Raw genomic sequence first — 19,305 nt, 5'->3', positions numbered from 1 at the left:
AAGACAGGGTGATATGTAGGGATCGGATAATGAGTAGTAGCTGGTGATAATGAACAATTAACGTAGACGCCCACATGAAACAATCAGTGCTGACGCGAGACACACAGACACTCTACACCCACAAAGTGCAAAACCCGAGGCCACGGTTTATCAACCGTGACAGTACCCTCCCCTCTAGGAATACCTCCTGAAGTTCCCAGATGACCCTACCTGTCGATTGTAATCATCAATCAGGGAGTGATCCAGTATGTCCCTAGCAGGTACCCAACTCCTCTGTAACCCTCCCAGTCCACCAAGTACTGGAACCTGGAGTTGAATCATTTGGCAGTTCTAATATATTCTGGGTTCTTCTGATCGGTCCAGGCGATGAAAGGTACCCCTGACCCCTCCAACCAATGACACAACTCCTCCAATGCTAATTTGACAGCCAACAACTCTCTGTTACCAATGTCATAATTACGTTTGACAGGAGATAAACAATAGAAAAAAAACGTGCACAGATGCATCTTGTCGTCTGAGGCAGCACGTTGGGAAAGAACTGCACCTACTCCCACCTCTGACGTGTCGACCACCACCACGATCTGACGTGTGGGATCAGGGGCTACTAAGATGGGAGCAGAAATGAAGCGGCTCTTGAGGTTGGAAAATACAGTTTCGGCTGTATTAGACCACCTGATCGCAGTATTGGGGGAGGTCAAGCCGGTCAGAGGTGAGACTATTTGGCTGAAATTGCGAATAATATGCAGATAAAAATTGGCGAACCCCGGAAACCGCTGTAGGACCTTACGGGAATCTGGACTTGGCCAATCTATCACAGCCTTAACCTTGTCAAGATCCATACGTATTCCCTCAGATGAGATGATGTACCCTAGGAAGGGAACAGAGCAGTGCATGGAATAAGCATTTCTCCGCCTTGACAAAAAGCCCATTCTCTAGTAATCTCTTGAGCACTCGTCTGACGTGTTGCACATGTTCCTGGAGAGACAAAGAAAAAATCAGTATGTCATCCAGGTAAACATATATGAACTGATCTACCAAATCTCTCAACATGTCATTAACGAGTGCTTGGAAAACCCCGGGCGAGCTGGAGAGCCCGAATGGCATCACCAAGTATTCAAAGTGCCCTCTAGGGGTTTTAAAGGCGGTTTTCCACTCATCCCCCTTCCTGATGCGGACCAAATGATAAACATTGCGTAAATCCAGTTTTGTGAAGACGGATGCTCCCTGTAACCTCTCGAATGCTGAAGACATCAGCTGCAAAGGATAGGTATTCTTTACCGTGATGTTGTTCAGCTCTCGGTAATCAATACAAGGTCGCAGGGAACCATCCTTCTTACCAACAAAAAAGAATCCCGCCCCCGCTGGAGAAGAGGAAGGGCTGATGAACCTTGATGCTAGAGAATCAGAAATATATTTCTCCATGGCCTCCCTCTCCGTAATGGAAAGAGAGTAAAGTTTGCCTTTAGGCGGAGACTTACCTGGAACTAACTCTATGGCACAGTCATAGGGACGATGCGGAGGGAGAGAAGCAGCACGGGACTTACTGAACACTTCCTTCAGGTCCAGGTACTCTGCATGCATGTTTGACAAAACTGTAGTCTCCTCCTGAAAGACAGAAACAGACACAGCAGGACAAGCAGAAACCAGACAAGACTCATGACAACGTTCACTCCACCAGGTGATGGTGTTGGAACCCCAATCCACTCGTGGGCGGAGTGGGACCAAAAAAAATCTATCTGGAAATTTCGTAAACCACCGGCCCTCGGTGGTCAAAAAAAAAAATGCTAAAAAATATATACTACTAACGTCATAACCCTTGCAAAATTATTTTAAATATATTAAGACGTGGTCTATGGTTAGAGTGATTTGTTTAGATCCAGTGAAACTGCTACCCTGACAACGCCACGTGAGAGGCGTTCACACCGCCGCTAACTTGAGCTTCCAAAGTTACCAGAAGTCATTCATTTTCAATGGAAGCTGGCTTCTCTCAGCTGCAAGGAGCGTCAAATTCCTTGACGTTGCGTTTTGAGTAACCAGAGCGTCAATCCAAGAGTTGAAAGTGGCTCAACTTTATAGTAATAATGAGCTATGACGCGGTTCAGTGGCAAAACGCCAGCAACCAATCGGAATATAGACGTCCTTCGCGCTGGCTCATTCCGCATAAAATAAATCATTTACAACACTTTCTGCATGCCCTACTCTAAAGTGTAAACTATCACTTGTAAATGTGTTACACATTCATAGATAAGATTTTTTCTGTCAATTCACCTGTTGACGCCTGATTTCTGAATAAATCCGTAATTTTTGAGCACTTTGATGCATTCTCCTCCAGCATCCGCTTCTTCCTCATTCTAGCCTTTTCGGCCCCTCCTTTGTCCTTTCTCTTCTTGCCTTCCATGGGGGTATCGTTAAATGTTATGCAACCACGCTAATCCTTCCTGACTGTCCATTTTTGTTTTTCTAGAATTTGCATGCTTTCTCTCTCTCTCTCTCTCTCTAGTCTGGCGTGTGCCATTTTTGGGTCATGCCATTAGACGAGGGGGCAGGGGGCGGTCATTATCTCCCTACATTTCTTAAACAGACTTGACCTGCAATCGGTTCATTGGGTAAACGAATTCCCCATTCCCAGGAGGTTTTACTCCATTCTATGTTAATTTAAGAACAAACAAATGAATTAAATACTCGTTTTTGGTTTGTTTTTTTGTGACCATGAAAGTTCTGTATGAAGAATATGACGGGGGAGATGAGATGAGTGTGCAGGGGGGTAAATATGACTGAGAAATACAGTGCCGGCCGCCACGCTCCCGCTCCCACTCCGGCCACTCTCACGTCCGTTATGAATAATTTATAATGGGTCGATCATGAAAATTCATCAACAGACCGGCCGACCGGGAAAAGTCCCGATCGTCCCAATTGACACTCCGCCCATGGGTACAACAGGGGAGTCCATGAGGAGGAGGGGAAGGGTTTCGGTGAGGTTGCCGGAGGTGAGGAGAGTTATGGGTCCTGTAGTGTGGGTGATGTGAGGCAGTTCCTGGCCATTGAGTGCGCTGACTATAATCTGATGTGAAAGGGGAGTGATCGAAAGTCTTAGGTGATGTCAGGGTAGTGTCTATGAAGTTACCTTCGGCTCCTGAATCCAGAAGGCTGTGACAGGTGTGAGTGTTGTTGGCCCACCTCAGTTTCACCGGAAGGAGAGCTTATGATGTAGAGGACTTCCCGGCGGAGATCCCACCCGATAGTATATTCAACCAGGCTTACTCCTTTACCGGACAGGCAAGTAGAAGATGTCCAGAGCCACCGCAGTAAAGGTATAGTCCTCGGCACCTCCGCCTCTCTCTCTTCTCCCGGGTCACTTGTTTATGTGACAATTAAATGCATGCATTTAGCAGATGTTTTTATCCAGAGCAACTTGAGACAAAAGAGACACGAAGCCCAGTTTACTCAGATGCTTTAACCTGACATCAGGTCTTGTGCACAACTGACAGAACACTAAATGTGCTGAAAAACACAGCAAGATGAAACTTGAGAACAGAAAATAAAAACATTTCTTGTAATGTGAAAGTTTTGGATTAGTTGCCATAGAAACGCTTATTTAACAATTAATTAAACTGGATTAAATTGTGTGAAAATGTGAAGTGTGTCACCAAATGTAAGTCCACACATTTCAAACAATCTTCCCAAACACAGCCTGTGTGCCAGATTAGCTCCACCCCCAGACTCACCTCATTGGCTGAGCAGATTGTGATGAATGAGTGACAGACAGATTGAGCGGCTGTGGTTTCAGTGTTCACACGCCTCACAGTCATTATCTGTCATGTGAATGTATGCAGAAGTGAGAGTTCAATTCAATTCAATTCAAGTTTATTTGTATAGTGCTTTTTACAATACAAATCGTTACAAAGCAACTTTACTGAATATTATGTTTCCACAATATTAAGTAGTAGTGAGAGTGTCGTGTTCATGTTGTTCTTTCAGAAATGAGAGAGACTGCAGGATTCATGGGAGCTTCAGATGAGGGTTTCCAGCATCACAGACCATACGCCGCTGGAGTCACTGCCTTCTCTGACCGGTACAGCTGCATTCATTCATTCAGAACAACACAGAGAGCAGTATTCATGAGACACGGGGCCAGGTTTAGCAGAAACACAGGCTGAAGACAGATTTCCCCAGATGAAGTCCTGACCTGTCTGCTCTGGTCCACACTGGCTGTTCTCAGGGTCACTGGATACTCTGGTCTCATACTCTGTTCATATGCTACGATTAATATATTGGATTACTACTTCAAAATTAAATGTTTACATGTTGCATCTGCAAGGTTTCATTTTAGTTAAATAAAATTTAAAAGGTCCTACTAACCTAATTCCAATTAAGCTAGTTATTGCTAGTGACAGCAGTCAAGTAATATTTACTTCTACAGCACTTTATACAGTACAGATCATGTCAACAGTGCTAATGTTGTAAAAATCAATCAATAATGAACCAAACTCAGTTTCAGCTGTAAAGTAGCTCTACTGGGGACAATAGATTCATTGTTCAGATCAGTTCAGTGTTGATTCAGTTCATTTCAATAACTGTGTCAACTTTGTTACAGTAGTAGCTCACTGAGGAACTTAACTATTTGTAAATAAGTTGGCAGAACTCTTAAATGACTTTAAGGAGCAGGTCATTTGGCTTTTCGCAAAATATATAATTTGCAGTTTGTGACATTTGTCACCAATCACAACAGACTTGGCCAGTAGACGAATCGGAGCAGAGTAGGCTCATGGAAGGGAGGGGTTTAGAGACCTCATGCTCAGAACGGCTTTGAACGAATCGCTTTGAATCAAATATTGCATGTGTATTCTGAGAAAATCACAAGGTTTTCTGAACTTAGATGCATTTAGATGATGTAGGGGACTCCAACTCCAATATTAGGACACTTTAAAATATCATATGACCTGCTGTTTAAGGTAAAAAAAAGTTTGAGAGGTACATGTCATCATGAATTGATAACAAAATTGCAAACATTGTAAGATTATCATGTTTCTTAAATTTCACTGGTTAAAATATCATTGATCAAATCTTACTTATTGTGTATGAATATGAATATTTTAAAGAGCCAGTAAGATGAAAATTCTAAGCTTCCTATCACTGTTTATAAGTCCTGTACATTAGGTTTAAATCCATCCAAGGTTAAAAAACATTGTCATTTTGTTAAAATATCATTTTAAAATTACCTGAATTCTCAGAGATCCCCAAACGGTTTGCGCGAAGCTGTTCAAAAGATTCAGTTTCCTTAAACCACACCTTTCGGTAGCATACTGTGTTCTGATTGGTCAACTGACATAGTCAGGTTTGATTGGTTGTTCCGCACACACCTCCACGGTAAACTATGCGTTAGCATCTGTTTGGGGTGAATTATGTCTTATTCCTCTCAACGCGAAGCAAACAGTAAAACAAAAAATTGAACAGTCTCGCTGCTTTTCTTCTGTGTGGGTGTATTCAAGACGCGCTTCAGTTTGAATCTGAATAGAGCATTCGGCGCGGGGGCGTGGTCACATTAGATATAACGAAGGGAGACATGAAAAACGGACATTGCGTTGTTTTCATATGGATTACTTTATCACAGAATATCTGTTTTCGACAGCACTTGTTTAGTTTTAAGGAAGAGCTTTCTCAAGCTTTCTCAAGCTTTCTATAGATATCTCTCTCATGTCTCTTCGTTAAGTATTCACAGAGTTACACTTCATTTTAATGACGTGTTTGTACATGACAATCAGCGCAGACAAAGGCTGCAGACAGCACAAATACTGATAAGACGCTCGGGAGAAAACAGACACATAACTTCATAATCATACTTCGCGTTGTGATTCGGACATGCTCGTTAGTCTAAATAAAGTTGGTAATGAACCCTCTTTTATGGCCAAACGCTTTGAAAGTCCCGCTGTACTCACCGAGATTAGAAAAGCAGTCATCAGTGAAATGTTGTGAAACAACAAAACTTGCCTCTACAATTAAAAACACACTGACTCCTCGACATGATGTTATCACACCAACCAGAGCATCTGTGTGTGTGTGTGAGGGGGGGGGGGCAGGTCAGAGTTCAGCTTCTCCCAAGACGGTAGGCGGAGATTATTATGCAAAGTGTTCCTAGTGACGTACATAGAGATGGGCAAAAGATTTGAAATCTATAACGACTCGTTTCAGCGATTCAGAGTCGACTCCTTACTTTAGAAGCCAATAACTTTATAAATCGTTTACTTTTTGGTTTAATTATTTGCACATTGTTTACACTGATGGACAGCTACATCATACACTGTAATACAGGTCATTTTTGTTTTCCCATCTGTGTGGCTCTTTAATATTCATTGCTATGTTGCCTATATTAAAACCATAAGTGGTTCATCAAAAATTACACTACAACAAACAATAAATAGTACTAAATTGCTACTAGGCAAAGGCATCATTGTTATTTTGGAGAAAAAAAAACTGCCCATAGAAATGTCATAATTTGTATATCACTTTGTAAAGAAACACTACTCACCCACGTGCGTACCTACAGACAGAACACGTGATATGCATGTCACGTTTCACAAATACACATGTTTGTAGTTTACTGTAATTTATATTGTTTTCAAAGTTTGTGTTTCAGGCCCCCAACACATCATTGTAGTGTAAATGAATGAGTTTTCTGATTTTAGTTGAAAATGAGTGCAAAGATTATGACTGCACCTCAGGAAACATGTTAACTAATCTAAAAATGCATTTCATGAGCTTGTCAGATCAGATTGTGAATGATTTTGATTCTGATTAAATATGATGTGAAAGTGATGTGAGGTTTTTTGGGTTGTAAATGATGACAGTAGTGTGTTGTTTGTTGTTGAGCAGGTCTGCAGACTGTGTGAGCTTCGCCCCGTCCTCGGTCCCGTCCTCTGTCCCATCTCTGCCCGCTCCGAACGCCCACAGCTCTCCTCTCAGCGGCCCGAGAGCCAGAGTCCTGCAGCAAACCTTTGAGGAGAAGTTCAGCCTCGGCCCGACGCTGGAGGGACTGGATTACCAGCAGAACGTCCTGCTGGCATCAGATGGCGAGCACTCGCAGGGTTCAGCGTCTCCCAGTGGTTTCTCCAGTCCTCACAGTGGGAGCTCCCTGAGCATCCCCTTCCCCAGTGTCCTGCCGGAGCTGCAGAGCAAAGCAAACAACACCTCATCGGACCTGCTGTCCAGCAAACAGCTGACGGTCAAGTTTGTCCAGGACACCTCGAAATACTGGTACAAGCCAGACATCGCACGGGACCAAGGTACGGGTCTGATCGCTTGATGCCTGATGATTCGAGCTGTGTTTGACCTTTTCTCTTCTCTCTCTCCTCCTCCTGTCCACTCTCAGAGACAAACGTTTCCAAACTAATCCTGTCCAATCATCCTACTACTTGTCCACTTGATCCGATTCCAACTCACCTCGTTCAAGCAATCTCTTCTTCAGTCATACCTTCGCTGACTCACATTATCAACTCCTCTCTTTACTCTGGAACATTTCCCTCGGCATTTAAGCAGGCTCGGGTAAGCCCACTGCTCAAGAAACCATCTCTAAATCCAGCGCTTCTAGAAAACTACAGACCGGTATCCCTTCTTCCATTCATTGCAAAGACACTTGAGCGAGTTGTGTTCAAACAGCTTTCTATGTTCCTTGTACAGAACAACCTCCTGGACAGCAACCAATCTGGCTTCAAAAGCGGCCACTCAACTGAGACTGCTCTGCTCTCGGTTACTGAAGCCCTGCGACTAGCAAGAGCAGCTTCAAAATCCTCAGTAATCATCTTACTGGACCTGTCTGCTGCTTTTGACACTGTTAATCACCAGATTCTCCTGTCCACCCTCAGAAAGATGGGGATCTCTGGAACCGCACTCCTGTGGGTTAAGTCCTACCTCTCTGACAGATCCTTCAGTGTGTCTTGGAGGCGTGATGTTTCAAAGTCACACCACCTTGCTACTGGGGTTCCTCAAGGCTCAGTACTTGGACCACTTCTCTTCTCCATCTACATGATGTCATTAGGATCTGTCATTCAGAAGCATGGCTTTTCTTATAACTGCTACGCTGATGACACCCAACTCTACTTCTCATTCCAGCCTGATGACCCGACGGTAGCTGCTCGGATTTCAGCCTGTCTGAGGGACATCTCTAGCTGGATGAATGACCATCACCTTCAGCTTAACCTTATGAAGCTTACCCATTGCTTCATCACAACTTCTCTATACAGCTGGGCTCGTCAACCGTTACTCCTTCGAGGACAGACAGAAACCTAGGAGTTGTGATGGATCATCAGTTAAGCTTCACTGATCACATTGCTACAACGACCCGCTCCTGCAGGTTTGCCTTATACAACATTAGGAAGATTAGACCCTTCCTGTCAGAGCAAGCCACACAACTTCTTGTCCAAGCTCTTGTTCTCTCTAGACTGGACTATTGTAATGCTCTCCTGGCTCTTCCTGCATGTACTGTCAAGCCTCTGCAAATGATCCAGAATGCAGCAGCGAGGGTGGTCTTCAATGAGTCAAAAAAAGCTCATGTTACTCCTCTCCTCATCAGGTTACACTGGCTACCAGCAGCTGCTCGCATCAAATTCAAGGGACTGATGCTTGCCCACAAGACGACCACTGGCACGGCACCAACATACCCCACTCACTGTGGGGAAGTTGTGGCCTAGTGGTTAGAGAATCGGACTCACAATCAAAGGGTTGTGAGTTCGAGTCTCGAGGCTGGCAGGAATTGTGGGTGGGGGGAGTGCATGTACAGTTCTCTCTCCACCTTCAATACCACGACTGAGGTGCCCTTGAGCAAGGCATTGAACCCCCAACTGCTCCCCGGGCGCCGCAGCATACCTTGTGGTGCCATCCCAAAGAACTTCATAATCATTCTAATGGACCTCCCAATCTCAATTCGTACAGCTGAGTCTTTATTCATTTTCAAAAAAAATATCTAAAGACTCATCTCTTTCGCCAGCACTTGACCAACTAATACTGGCACTTACCTTTTCTTGTCTATCCTATTCTTGGACAAAAAAACATAGCTACAGTTTCTGTGCTAGACTAACTGAGACCTGTCATGACACTTGTATACTGTTGTTCTTCTCTTGTTGTCGCTTTGGGTAAAGGCGTCTGTTAATGGTTAAATGTAAATGTCTTCTCTCTTCTCATGCAGCTATCACTGTGCTGAAGGACAAAGAGCCCGGCTCGTTCATCGTCCGGGACAGTCACTCCTTCAGAGGCGCGTATGGACTGGCCATGAAAGTGACCACACCACCAGCATCAGCACTGCAGAGCAGGAGAGGTGAGAAGAGCACAGGACTGTCCTCGACATGACCAGCGCTGACATACAGTTCACATGTGAAACCCAGCGTGTGTGATCATCTCAAGATACTGCTGTTATAAAGCAGATACTCACACACACACACACAAAAAAAGCTTTCCCTGCTTAGGAAAGAGAGATGAAGTGAGGCTGGACAATGGGCTTTTATTAATGGTAAAAAATGAAACCAAAGCAATCACAAACAGGAAGGCACAAACAAGGCACCACACAGCAAATCAAGGCAGGTATAGCAATACAGGTTGATAACACATATCACAATGACATCTAACATATAAACAACAGACCAGTACAGGACTACAGACACAAGGAGAATAAGTAGAGAAACAATCAAGGACGGTGACGAGGGAGACACAGGTGAAGCAACTGAAACAATGAGGTAACGAGAAGGACAGAGTCAGACCACAGACAGGAGAACACATGCTCCAGTTACAAACCAGCCATGTGCTCAACTAACACAGCGCCCTCTGGTGTACATCAGAAGCACATCCGCTGAACATTCTGACAAAAATAAACAGTCATTTAAATTAAAAAATGTGTCATTTAAAAAAAAAGTGTTTTTAATAATAATGAAGTTGCAGTCGAATTAATTTTAAATATATTAACTTTAAATGTAATATCAAATAACACTACAGTTAAAATAAGTTTTATATAAAATTTAGTGTGTTAATCAAAACATCCAAATAAATTTACTTCTTAAAAAAAAAAAATATATATATATATATATATATATATATATATATATATATATATTAATATTATCTTCAAGTACAATTTTTTTAAATATACATGTCAGATTTGAAGCACACTACAAAAGCACATTCAGCACGGTTAAGCACACTTGTTTTTATAGTAGCACTGTGCTGATGGAGGCATAAGCGTCCGCTGTAATGACAAACTCCAGATACGTGTGTGAAACCAAACTCTGTTATTGTGTCTGCTGTAATTCCTCCAGAAGAAAGTGAGGAGGCTTCTGAAACCTGAGCTCAGGGTGGATAGTGATCAGTGTTATAGAAGGCATTGTTGATGTGTGTGTGTGTGTGTGTGTGTGTGTGTGTGTGTGTGTCAGGAGTGGACCTGTCCAGTGAGCTGGTGAGGCACTTTCTGATCGAGTGCTCGTCGCGGGGCGTCCGGCTCAAGGGATGCCCTAACGAACCCTACTTTGGTAAGTTCATCAGACCTGTGACTGACTCTGCTGCTGTGTGAACCGCTCACTCATACTGTGTGTGTGTGTGTGTGTGTGTTTCAGGCAGTCTGAGCGCTCTGGTCTGTCAGCACTCCATCACTCCTCTGGCTCTTCCCTGTAAACTCATCATCCCTGACAGAGGTGTTCATCTCTTACTGTTCAACTAATGTGCAACTACCAAAAATCAGTTCTGTTGAGTGATAATGAAGCGTAAATAACATTAATATTGTGCAGTACAACTGTTTTTAACATTGATAATAATCAGAAACGTTTCTTGAGCAGTAAATCATCACATCATGTGACACTGAAGACTGGAGGAATGATGCTGAAAATACAGCTGCACATCGCAGAAATACATTACACTTTAACACAGATTCACACAGAAAGCAGCTGATATTTTAAATTGTGATAATATTTGACTGGTGTTCCTGTATTTAACTGTCTCAAACTTCTCCTCAGATCCTCTAGAGGACTCTGTCAGCACATCCTCACAGTCCATCACCAACTCTGCAGCAGAGCTCCTCAAACAGGGAGCAGGTGCGTGCACTAGTGATTCCTGAGCCGTGATCAGTCTGTGATTCATCTCATGATCTCACAATCCCCTGTTTCTCAGCCTGTAACGTGTGGTTCCTGGGTTCGGTGGAGATGGAGTCTCTGACGGGGTTTCAGGCGGTGCAGAAGGCCACCGATGAGGTCCTGAGCGTCCACTCGCTCCCGTCCTCCACCGTAGTGCACTTCAAAGTGTCCTCGCAGGGAATCACGCTCACCGACAACCAGAGAAAGTGAGGCCTGCGACAGATACACATCTGATCCCTTCATGAGTTCACGGGGAACTGAACCCTTTCTCTGAACGCAGGGCTGTGAAACATATTATACTTTAGGGAAAGTTACTGAATAAAATCATTGATTAAAAGTCCACTAACATACTTAATTTTACATCGTACTTAAGTATGAAATAAATATCATGAGCTTGTCCATGTTTGTGAAGCAGATGAGACTAACACACACACACACTGTCTCACACAGACTGTTCTTCAGAAGACACTACGCCGCTAACACAGTCATATTCTGTGCCCTGGACCCGCAGGACAGGAAGTGAGTTCATCTGCTCCAGCACTTCCTGTCAGCTCATTAATCTTCTGTAATGGTTTTGATTGTTCCTCTGTTCCTTCACAGATGGAAGCGAGACGGCTGCAGCTCAGCCAAGTGAGTTCAGTTCAGTTCACTCTTATCACAGGACTTTATTTACCAGTTTAACAGAAGAAAGGGTTAACTCTGACACTCCTCATGGGGTCAAATATTCCCAGGTTTTAACATTTCAATTATATGAATATACTATGTTTTAGTTTTAGAATGTTTTTTAAACATTGTATTTTAGAGGGTTTCATGGAACTAAATTGTATTTATGCAGTATTCGTAATCCATGTATTACCTGCTAACCACTTTTACAGCATAGACTTGCCAAATTAGAAATTTGACATTTCCAACTCAAATGGATGTAACTCTATGGAGCACAGACTTAAGTTTAATGTTTTTTTTTAAAGAAGAGACTGAAGCTAAGTGTTGATAATACAGGCCTTTGTTAAACCACCTCCTCCTGCTTCAGGATCTTCGGGTTCGTGGCGAGGAAAGCGGGCAGTGGTTTGGAGAACGTGTGTCATGTGTTCGCGGAGCACGACCCCGAGCAGCCCGCCAGCGCCATCGTCAACTTCGTCTCTAAAGTCATGATCGGCTCTCAGAGGATGTGATGAACGAGCGACTGATGACTAAGCCTCTGATAACCAGCGTGTACAGTGTTTGTATATTTCTGCATTGAAAGTGTGAGTACGGATACAGACTCCAAAGGAATTATTCTTGTTGGAAATACAGCTCAACATACTTGTGTGTGTGAACAGTAATGCTTTTTAAATTATTTGTAGTATTTTATATGTAATGTATCCAACTACTGATGACATAAATCCAAAAAACGTCTTTATAATGTCATTGCATTTTAGATATCTATATATTTAGTATTTTTAGTTTTTTACTTGCAAATTAATATTGCATATGCCGTCATTTTCTACCGCGAAAACTTTATACTTCCTATATAAATATGAAAAGTTGTGCATGTAAATGAGTAAATGAGCGATGTCTTTAGTTTCTTGTGTTTGAGGGTCAGAATCAGCGCAGATGAACTCTGACTCCAGTCTTACAGCTCTGAGGCTTTTCTTCTTCGTGTCATGATGCTGTGTTTATATAAAGTGCTGACAGTAGTTGTGAAGGAGAGGATGTGATGTTGAGGGTGTTTAATGATTGAGTTGTTCTGTGGACCGCTGGACTCTCATAAACTCATCTGAACAGAACTGAGCCACCAGTGATACAACACACTCTCTCTCACACACACACACACACACACCATCTCTGAAACGGAAACGAGGAAGACTCTTGTGTTTTAAGTTAGTGCTATTGAATGTCTGTTCATGTACTTCATCTGATTCCATCATTGGCAGAATCTGAAAAATAAAGAGTACAGACAGATTAAGGTGTATGTTTTATTGATTCATTTTAAGGCTGTAGATTTGATGAAGATCTGTGTTATCTGCGACAGGACTGTAATGTGATGCTGGTCACCTTCATTCACACACAGAACAGGTTTCCACTGCTCCAGAGTCCGGTCTCTGTTTATTACACACTCCATATGAAGCTTGTGTCTGGTGAAGTGAAGATCTGGGAAGTGAAGTCTGGATCTCTGGATCTCTGCTGATGTTAACACTCACTGAGCCGCTCTGTGACTTCACTTGATCTTCAGCTTCATGTCTGATGCTGCTGTTCATCAACACTTCACTTTCCCATCATACCACTTCCAGTCGAGCGAGGAACACCTAGCAGAGATGAAGCTCATCCTTCACCGTCCCACGCTAGAATACACTGAGCTCTTCATGTTTTCACTGTTGTTTGTAAATGCAGACTGCATGGTTAAAATTACTTTAAAAAGATGGAGGCATCATGATATTTTTACACAGAGGTGGAAGCTCGTTGAGGTTTTGCAAGGTTATTAATTAAAGATATCTTAATATCATGTCATTTATCATGTCACTTAATATCTCAATATCATTTTAGATTTTGGTTCTTAAACATTTCTGTTATCAACATCTTTAAGGCCCTATATGATTCATTTCAGGATTTCAGTGTGGCTCCTGGAGTAAATTGTTAAATTATTTAAAAAAAGCAGATCTGACTTTAAGGTGCATTCTCTCCACCTTCTGTGTTGGAGTGAGGACCAGAGTTTACTGCACCACACTGAAAACGCTCTCTAAAGGTCCTTGCAAACGGAGTCAGAGATTTTCCTATGTGTTTTTTTATTTTTTTATTCACCATCCTAAAAATTTGTCAGGCACAGAAACCGTGAATTTGTGGCTCTTCTTCAAAAGAGTAAAGAAAAGAGGAAGCATTGGATCCATCATCCAGTCCAAGGAGGTATCCCGAGCCAAGATGAACTGAGATGATGACATCACTGAATTAAATGATGAACTGCCTTTAACTATCATTTTGCATTATTGACACTGTTTTCCTAATGAATGTTGTTCAGTTGCTTCGACGCAAGCTGATTTGTTTAAAGTGCTATATAAATAAAGGTGACTTGACTTGTAGACAGTAGATGCTCTCCAGATGAGGCACTCTTTAAAAGACTTCTTGAAGACGCACGTGTCTGGGATCAAAATGTAAAGCACTAATAAACTGTGTGGGATTTTAGGGAAGATATGAAATGATTTAGAGTGGTATCAAACTGTAAGGAAATGTATTGTTAAACCCTTAAAAAATTAAACGTTTTTATTGTAGTAAAAGTATAGTAACCATGTTTTCTTGGTGTATTGATTACCTTTACTACAAGTAAACTATTGTTAATTTGTTATTATCAACGTTTAAATAAAGAAACCATGTTTTCTTGATTTATTTGTAGCAAAACCATTGTTCAACTTCGTAAAGGAAGGTCTACTTTTTTTATTTATTATTTAGAAAGGTCAACTAGAGATAGGAAATAAACGTTTTACATGAGAACAACGGAAGCAGGCAGCGGTGTGCACTGAACCCGCCAAACTAAAGGAAGCGGAAGAAGAACGCGACGCGTCATCGCAGCTTCCGGCGTCGCTATGGCGGCTCACGCTAGTGAACTGGAGATAGCAAAGAAGAACTTAACCGATGCGGTCGGAGACAATGTCAAACAGTGAGTGTCTGTTATGATAGTATGATCTCTGCTCGATACTAACTCGTCTGTGTGTGAGAACTGAAGCTGCTAGCTGCTCTTAGCTTCACAAACACACTTCTGTTTTGCTTCTTCAGACGCTGCAGAGGAGTTTATTATAGTGTTTGCTTCTGAGCGTGCAGAGAGATAAAGACTGCGCTTTCAGTGTAGATTTCTGAGATCTCACGATGATTGGTGTTTCATGTACCGTTACCGTTAACTAACCGTGTTTAGTTCACTAGTGTCGCTGGTAATGTCAGAAACAGAATGAAGCCCGTATTCTCTGTGCAGCTCATCTTCATCATCTTCTCCTCCTCTTCCTCAGTTACTGGGCCAATCTCAAACTCTGGTTCAAGCAGAAGATCAGCAAAGAGGAGTTCGACCTGGAGGCGCGGCGTCTGCTGGCTCAGGACACCGGTAACATCCCTGTGTAGTGTGCGTCCTGCTGTGTGTAGTGTGCATCTCTCACTGACCGCTCACTTGTTTCCTCCACAGTTCATGTCCACAATGACTTCCTGCTGGCCATCCTAACCCGCTGCCAGATCATCGTGTCCACGTCAGGTACTCACACACTCTCTGATCTGATGGGCGTACAGTGTTAGCTGTTGTTGACGAGTGTGTGTGTGTGTGTGTGTGTGTGTGTGTGTGTCAGAGGGCCCCAGCTCGCTGCAGTGGAACAGTGGATCCACATCCAAACCTGGCAAACCCAACCGAGGCAAAAAGAAGTTTCCCTCTGTTCGGCAGAAGTTCGATGTAAGCTCTGTCTGCTCATGATTGTTCACCAGATCATACTAACAGAACCAATACCTGCCAGTGAAGGAGAACCTGTTTGACCTTTGAATTAAGTAGATTTTCCTGACTCCATTGACAGATATTTGTTTGTTGTAATCATAAACTCTTTCCTTGTGCTGCTTGAGTAAATTCAGCATCTCTTCATCGCAATGTGATCAGAAGATAGTGGATTCTAGCAGAGCGATTCAAAGCTTAAGCTTCTTCTAATAAGATATGTTAAAGTAACAGAGACGAGTTCAAAGATGTATTTTTAAAGTTTGAAGTGTTGCTGATAGAAAGACGTTCACTTTTAAAGACTGTTGAAACTGTTCAATTCCATTAATTCCTTTCATTTACTTGGTCTTAAATATGCTGTCATAAACCCTGCTAATAAACCTTTCACTGCCTCAGAAGAAATGTGTGTGTGTGTGTGTGTGTGTGTGTGTGTGTGCAGCACCGCTTCCAGCCGCAGAACCCCCTGCAGGCGGCGCAGGCCTTCAGTCCTCGAGAAGCAGCGCTGGAGGACGAGGAGCTGAGGCTGAGCGCTCACACACTGCTGCTGCCCACCAGAGGACAGATGGAGGCGCGCATGATGGTCACCGCCTTCGAGATGGGCCTCGACAACGTGAGCGAGGACGCCGTCAGCACCATGTTCTGCGCTCTGGAGGTGTGTGTGTGTGTGTGTGTGTGTGTGTGTGGGAGAGAGAGTGTGTGTAGGGCTGGGTATTGATCAAAATCGTTAGATCCGGTGCCAGTTTCGATACCGGTTCCTAGCGATACTTTCTTCGATACCATATGTTTTAAAATCCATTTCAACATCAGCACAAATACATTAAACACAAAACTTTTATTTTTCACCTTAATTAAAACAAATTCTGGTAACACTTCACGCTCAGGATAACATTATTAATACAACTGGTTGTGCTTTTTGGATGGGGTGCACCATTCAGGGGCGGACTGGGACCAAAAAGTGGCCCTGGACTTTCTGGCCCACAGCAGCCCACCACATCATAACGCAAACACCCCTGTTTTGATGTCATTTATTAATTTAATATTTAAGTAAACAGTTTGGGGATTTTAACCAATAGGGCAACTGATCCTCCGTTGAAAAAAGAAAAGAAAAAAAAAGACCAGCAGCTGTTCATTTAGCGACTCCTAGTGAGAGACACAAACATTCTTCTAGAACTCACACTTTGCATTCAGTTAACAGATCCATACGAATCATGCATGAAATAGAAGTTTATAAACTCAAACGACAGCTTTATGTGCTTTACAGTTCAAGTCACACAACATTTGCAACGTTTCTGAAATGCTGCTCGCACTTGTTTCTAAATATTGCTGATTCAAGCGTTTTAAACTATTCGCGCGTGTTCGGAGCTTGCGCTCACTTATTCAAAGCACGCGCTGCGAGAAGCATTTCAGACAATGCGTGTACAGAGAATGAATTCATCTTTCGCGTATCGTAACTTCTGAATGAACACATACACACACAATTATATCAAAATAATGGTCTCTGCAAGTATTCTCGTAAACACAGTCAGATATGTTTTAAGTGAACGTATACAGTGGCCTGCTACTCAGAGAAATTAGCTGTACCGGATAAATCTGTCTCTCTCTCTCTGTTTTTTAGACGATGTGAAAGGGGGCGTGTTTCAAGATACACAATGGAGTAGACCAAACTAAACGGAGGGATGGCAAAGCACTCATCCAAACAAATGCTTCATTAACACCGGCTTTAGTTGCAATACTCTTATCGCATATGTTGCACTTTGCTGACTCGGCATCCACTTTTATAAAGTGTAGCCACACTTTAGACCTCTTTGTCATTGTAAAACGGAAACCTTTTGAGAAAAAACAACTACAGTTGTGTTGTGTGACTGCGAGTATCTTCAGAAATGCTCCCCGTCACGTGGTGGTGGACAGCCAATCACGGCGAATTTAGGTCCTTACACGCACATATGCTACAAGCTCACACAGACACAGCTGCTTGGCAAAAAAAAAAATGAAGAAAAAAAATCCGTCCGCTTGGCTTTTGGAACCGAACTTTGGCACCGAAAGATAAATAATTTTTTGATACTCATAGTATCAAAGTTTTTCATTCAATACCATAAAGGCATCGAAGTTCGGTACCCAGCCCTAAGAGTGTGTGTGTGTGAGAGAGAGTGTGTGAGTATGTAGGTCAGAGATCACTGAACTACAGATCACATGACTGTCACTGTTCTCAGATCACCCCCCCCCCCCCCATGTGAATGGTTCCCAGGGTGTGCAGATGATTAACCCCTGCTGTGTTTCTTGTGTTGTAGGTGCATCTGAAGGATATCCTGAGCGCTCTGGTCTCGCGGAGGAAAGCCTATCGTCTGCGGGACGGTCACTTCCCGTACGCGTTTGGCAGTGACGTGACGCCGCGGCCGTACCTGAAGAACAGTCTGCCGGCGTACCACAGCATCACTGAATGGCACGTCTCGTTCCTCTCGGGGTTTAGTGTGGGACCGCATCACTCTGAGTATCAGTAATGTTGTGTCTGTCTGGTGTGTTGCAGTCCTCCTCCGAGCGCATCACTTCCTGCCGGGCCTCCTCCTCCGCTGTGTCCAGATGATGCAGAGCAGCGGGCAGCGCTCCTGCTGGCGTGTTCCTCTGACCGTGTCCCGCCGCCGCTGACCCCCATCAGTGTGTTCGACCTGCTGGAGGCGCTGCAGGTGTGTGTGCAGGAACACTGTCTGCTCAGCGGGCTCAGTTAATGATCGGGGGAAATTAAAATATTTACATTTTTTGTTTTATAATTTCTTTAAAAAAAAAATATGTATGTCATAGATTTTTTTTTTTGTTTTGTTTTTTAGTAAGTCATGTGACAAATTAAGTTTCATTTTAAGCAAATGAACAGCTAATTCTGCGAGTGACAACCAGTAGGAGCGATCACACGTCACTGTCTCGACACCGTTCAGGAGCGATCCAGTGTTTTACATGATGTGTTAGTTTTACTGGTAATGCCTGTAGTTTGTGATCGCATACTCTGAAGATATGTCCAGACATGCAGTCTCACAAGCATCTCCACACGAGTCTAGAGACGTGAACTGGGCTTTTGAGGACATACAAGCGGAAACCAGCACAATGTAGAATGGAAGTCAATGAGATTTACACCTGACGAGCTGATTTATCTGCATTTTAATAGTCCTCTAGTCAGATGGATGCTGGGGTTTATAGGTCGAGTAGAATCTGTGATCTCTGACCCGCTGTGTTTGCTGCTTCCATGGCTGCATGTTTCCCACACACTGTCGAAATCCTATTGGGTAACTGAGAGTGGGCGGAGTCACACCGGCCAAACCAAAACAAAAACAGAAGTTCTGACACAGAACACACAATCCGGCTGTAGCACTGTTTCCCAGAGAAGATGTTATTATAAGTTATGAGAATGATTCCGGTGGTCTGACGCTGGTGTGTGTGTGTGTGTGTGTGTGTGTGTGTGGGGCAGGTCCAGCGCAGGGTGATGCCGTCTCACAGCATGTACGCTCTGAACATGGAGAGGATTCTGTCCCGGCTGTGGCACCCGAGTCACGAGGAGCTGGAGCAGGACCACATCCACCGCCAGCATCTGTCCAGTAAAGAGGGACTGCTGGTCAGCTGACCGATGGAGACCGGACACACCTCATCCTCCAGGACATACTAACTCCAGCATGACCCTCAGGAGGCTTTGTGTAATGAGGCAGTAAATGTGATTCTGTAAATAGTGTATTGTTCTCAGTTCTTGTCAGTTTTTGTAAGTATTAAAATAATACTCCTCTGAAG

At 43.3% G+C, this 19,305-nt stretch overlaps 2 protein-coding genes across 4 annotated transcripts in view; both read left to right on the top strand.

Moving 5' to 3' along the window:
• Nucleotides 1–13,046, top strand: part of tns3 (tensin 3) — a 41,704-nt gene extending 28,658 nt beyond the window's left edge. For 2 of the 3 annotated variants that reach the window (XM_026197121.1, XM_026197120.1), the window contains 10 exons: nt 3,979–4,072; nt 6,871–7,280; nt 9,179–9,307; nt 10,413–10,508; nt 10,593–10,670; nt 10,989–11,066; nt 11,143–11,311; nt 11,556–11,624; nt 11,706–11,735; nt 12,136–13,046. In XM_026197121.1, the coding sequence (XP_026052906.1) occupies nt 3,979–4,072; nt 6,871–7,280; nt 9,179–9,307; nt 10,413–10,508; nt 10,593–10,670; nt 10,989–11,066; nt 11,143–11,311; nt 11,556–11,624; nt 11,706–11,735; nt 12,136–12,277 (1,295 nt within the window). In that variant the 3' untranslated portion in view covers nt 12,278–13,046. Of the gene's footprint in view, nt 1–3,978; nt 4,073–6,870; nt 7,281–9,178; nt 9,308–10,412; nt 10,509–10,592; nt 10,671–10,811; nt 11,067–11,142; nt 11,312–11,555; nt 11,625–11,705; nt 11,736–12,135 lie in introns of those variants that run through there. The other variant, XR_003274941.1, reaches the window with a different exon arrangement.
• A 1,544-nt stretch (nt 13,047–14,590) lies between these two features.
• On the top strand, nt 14,591–19,304 carry tada1 (transcriptional adaptor 1). The gene is made up of 8 exons (XM_026197145.1): nt 14,591–14,733; nt 15,077–15,168; nt 15,247–15,312; nt 15,404–15,504; nt 15,977–16,189; nt 17,826–17,977; nt 18,062–18,218; nt 18,992–19,304. The coding sequence occupies exons 1-8, from the start codon at nt 14,660–14,662 to the stop codon at nt 19,142–19,144; spliced, it is 1,008 nt and encodes a 335-aa protein (XP_026052930.1). The 5' UTR covers nt 14,591–14,659; the 3' UTR covers nt 19,145–19,304.
• The last annotated feature ends 1 nt before the right edge of the window (nt 19,305 follows it).

This window comes from Carassius auratus, chromosome 2 (genome assembly GCF_003368295.1).
Source record: "Carassius auratus strain Wakin chromosome 2, ASM336829v1, whole genome shotgun sequence".
Classification (NCBI taxonomy): domain Eukaryota; kingdom Metazoa; phylum Chordata; class Actinopteri; order Cypriniformes; family Cyprinidae; genus Carassius; species Carassius auratus.
This window is presented reverse-complemented; position numbering and strand designations above follow the sequence as displayed.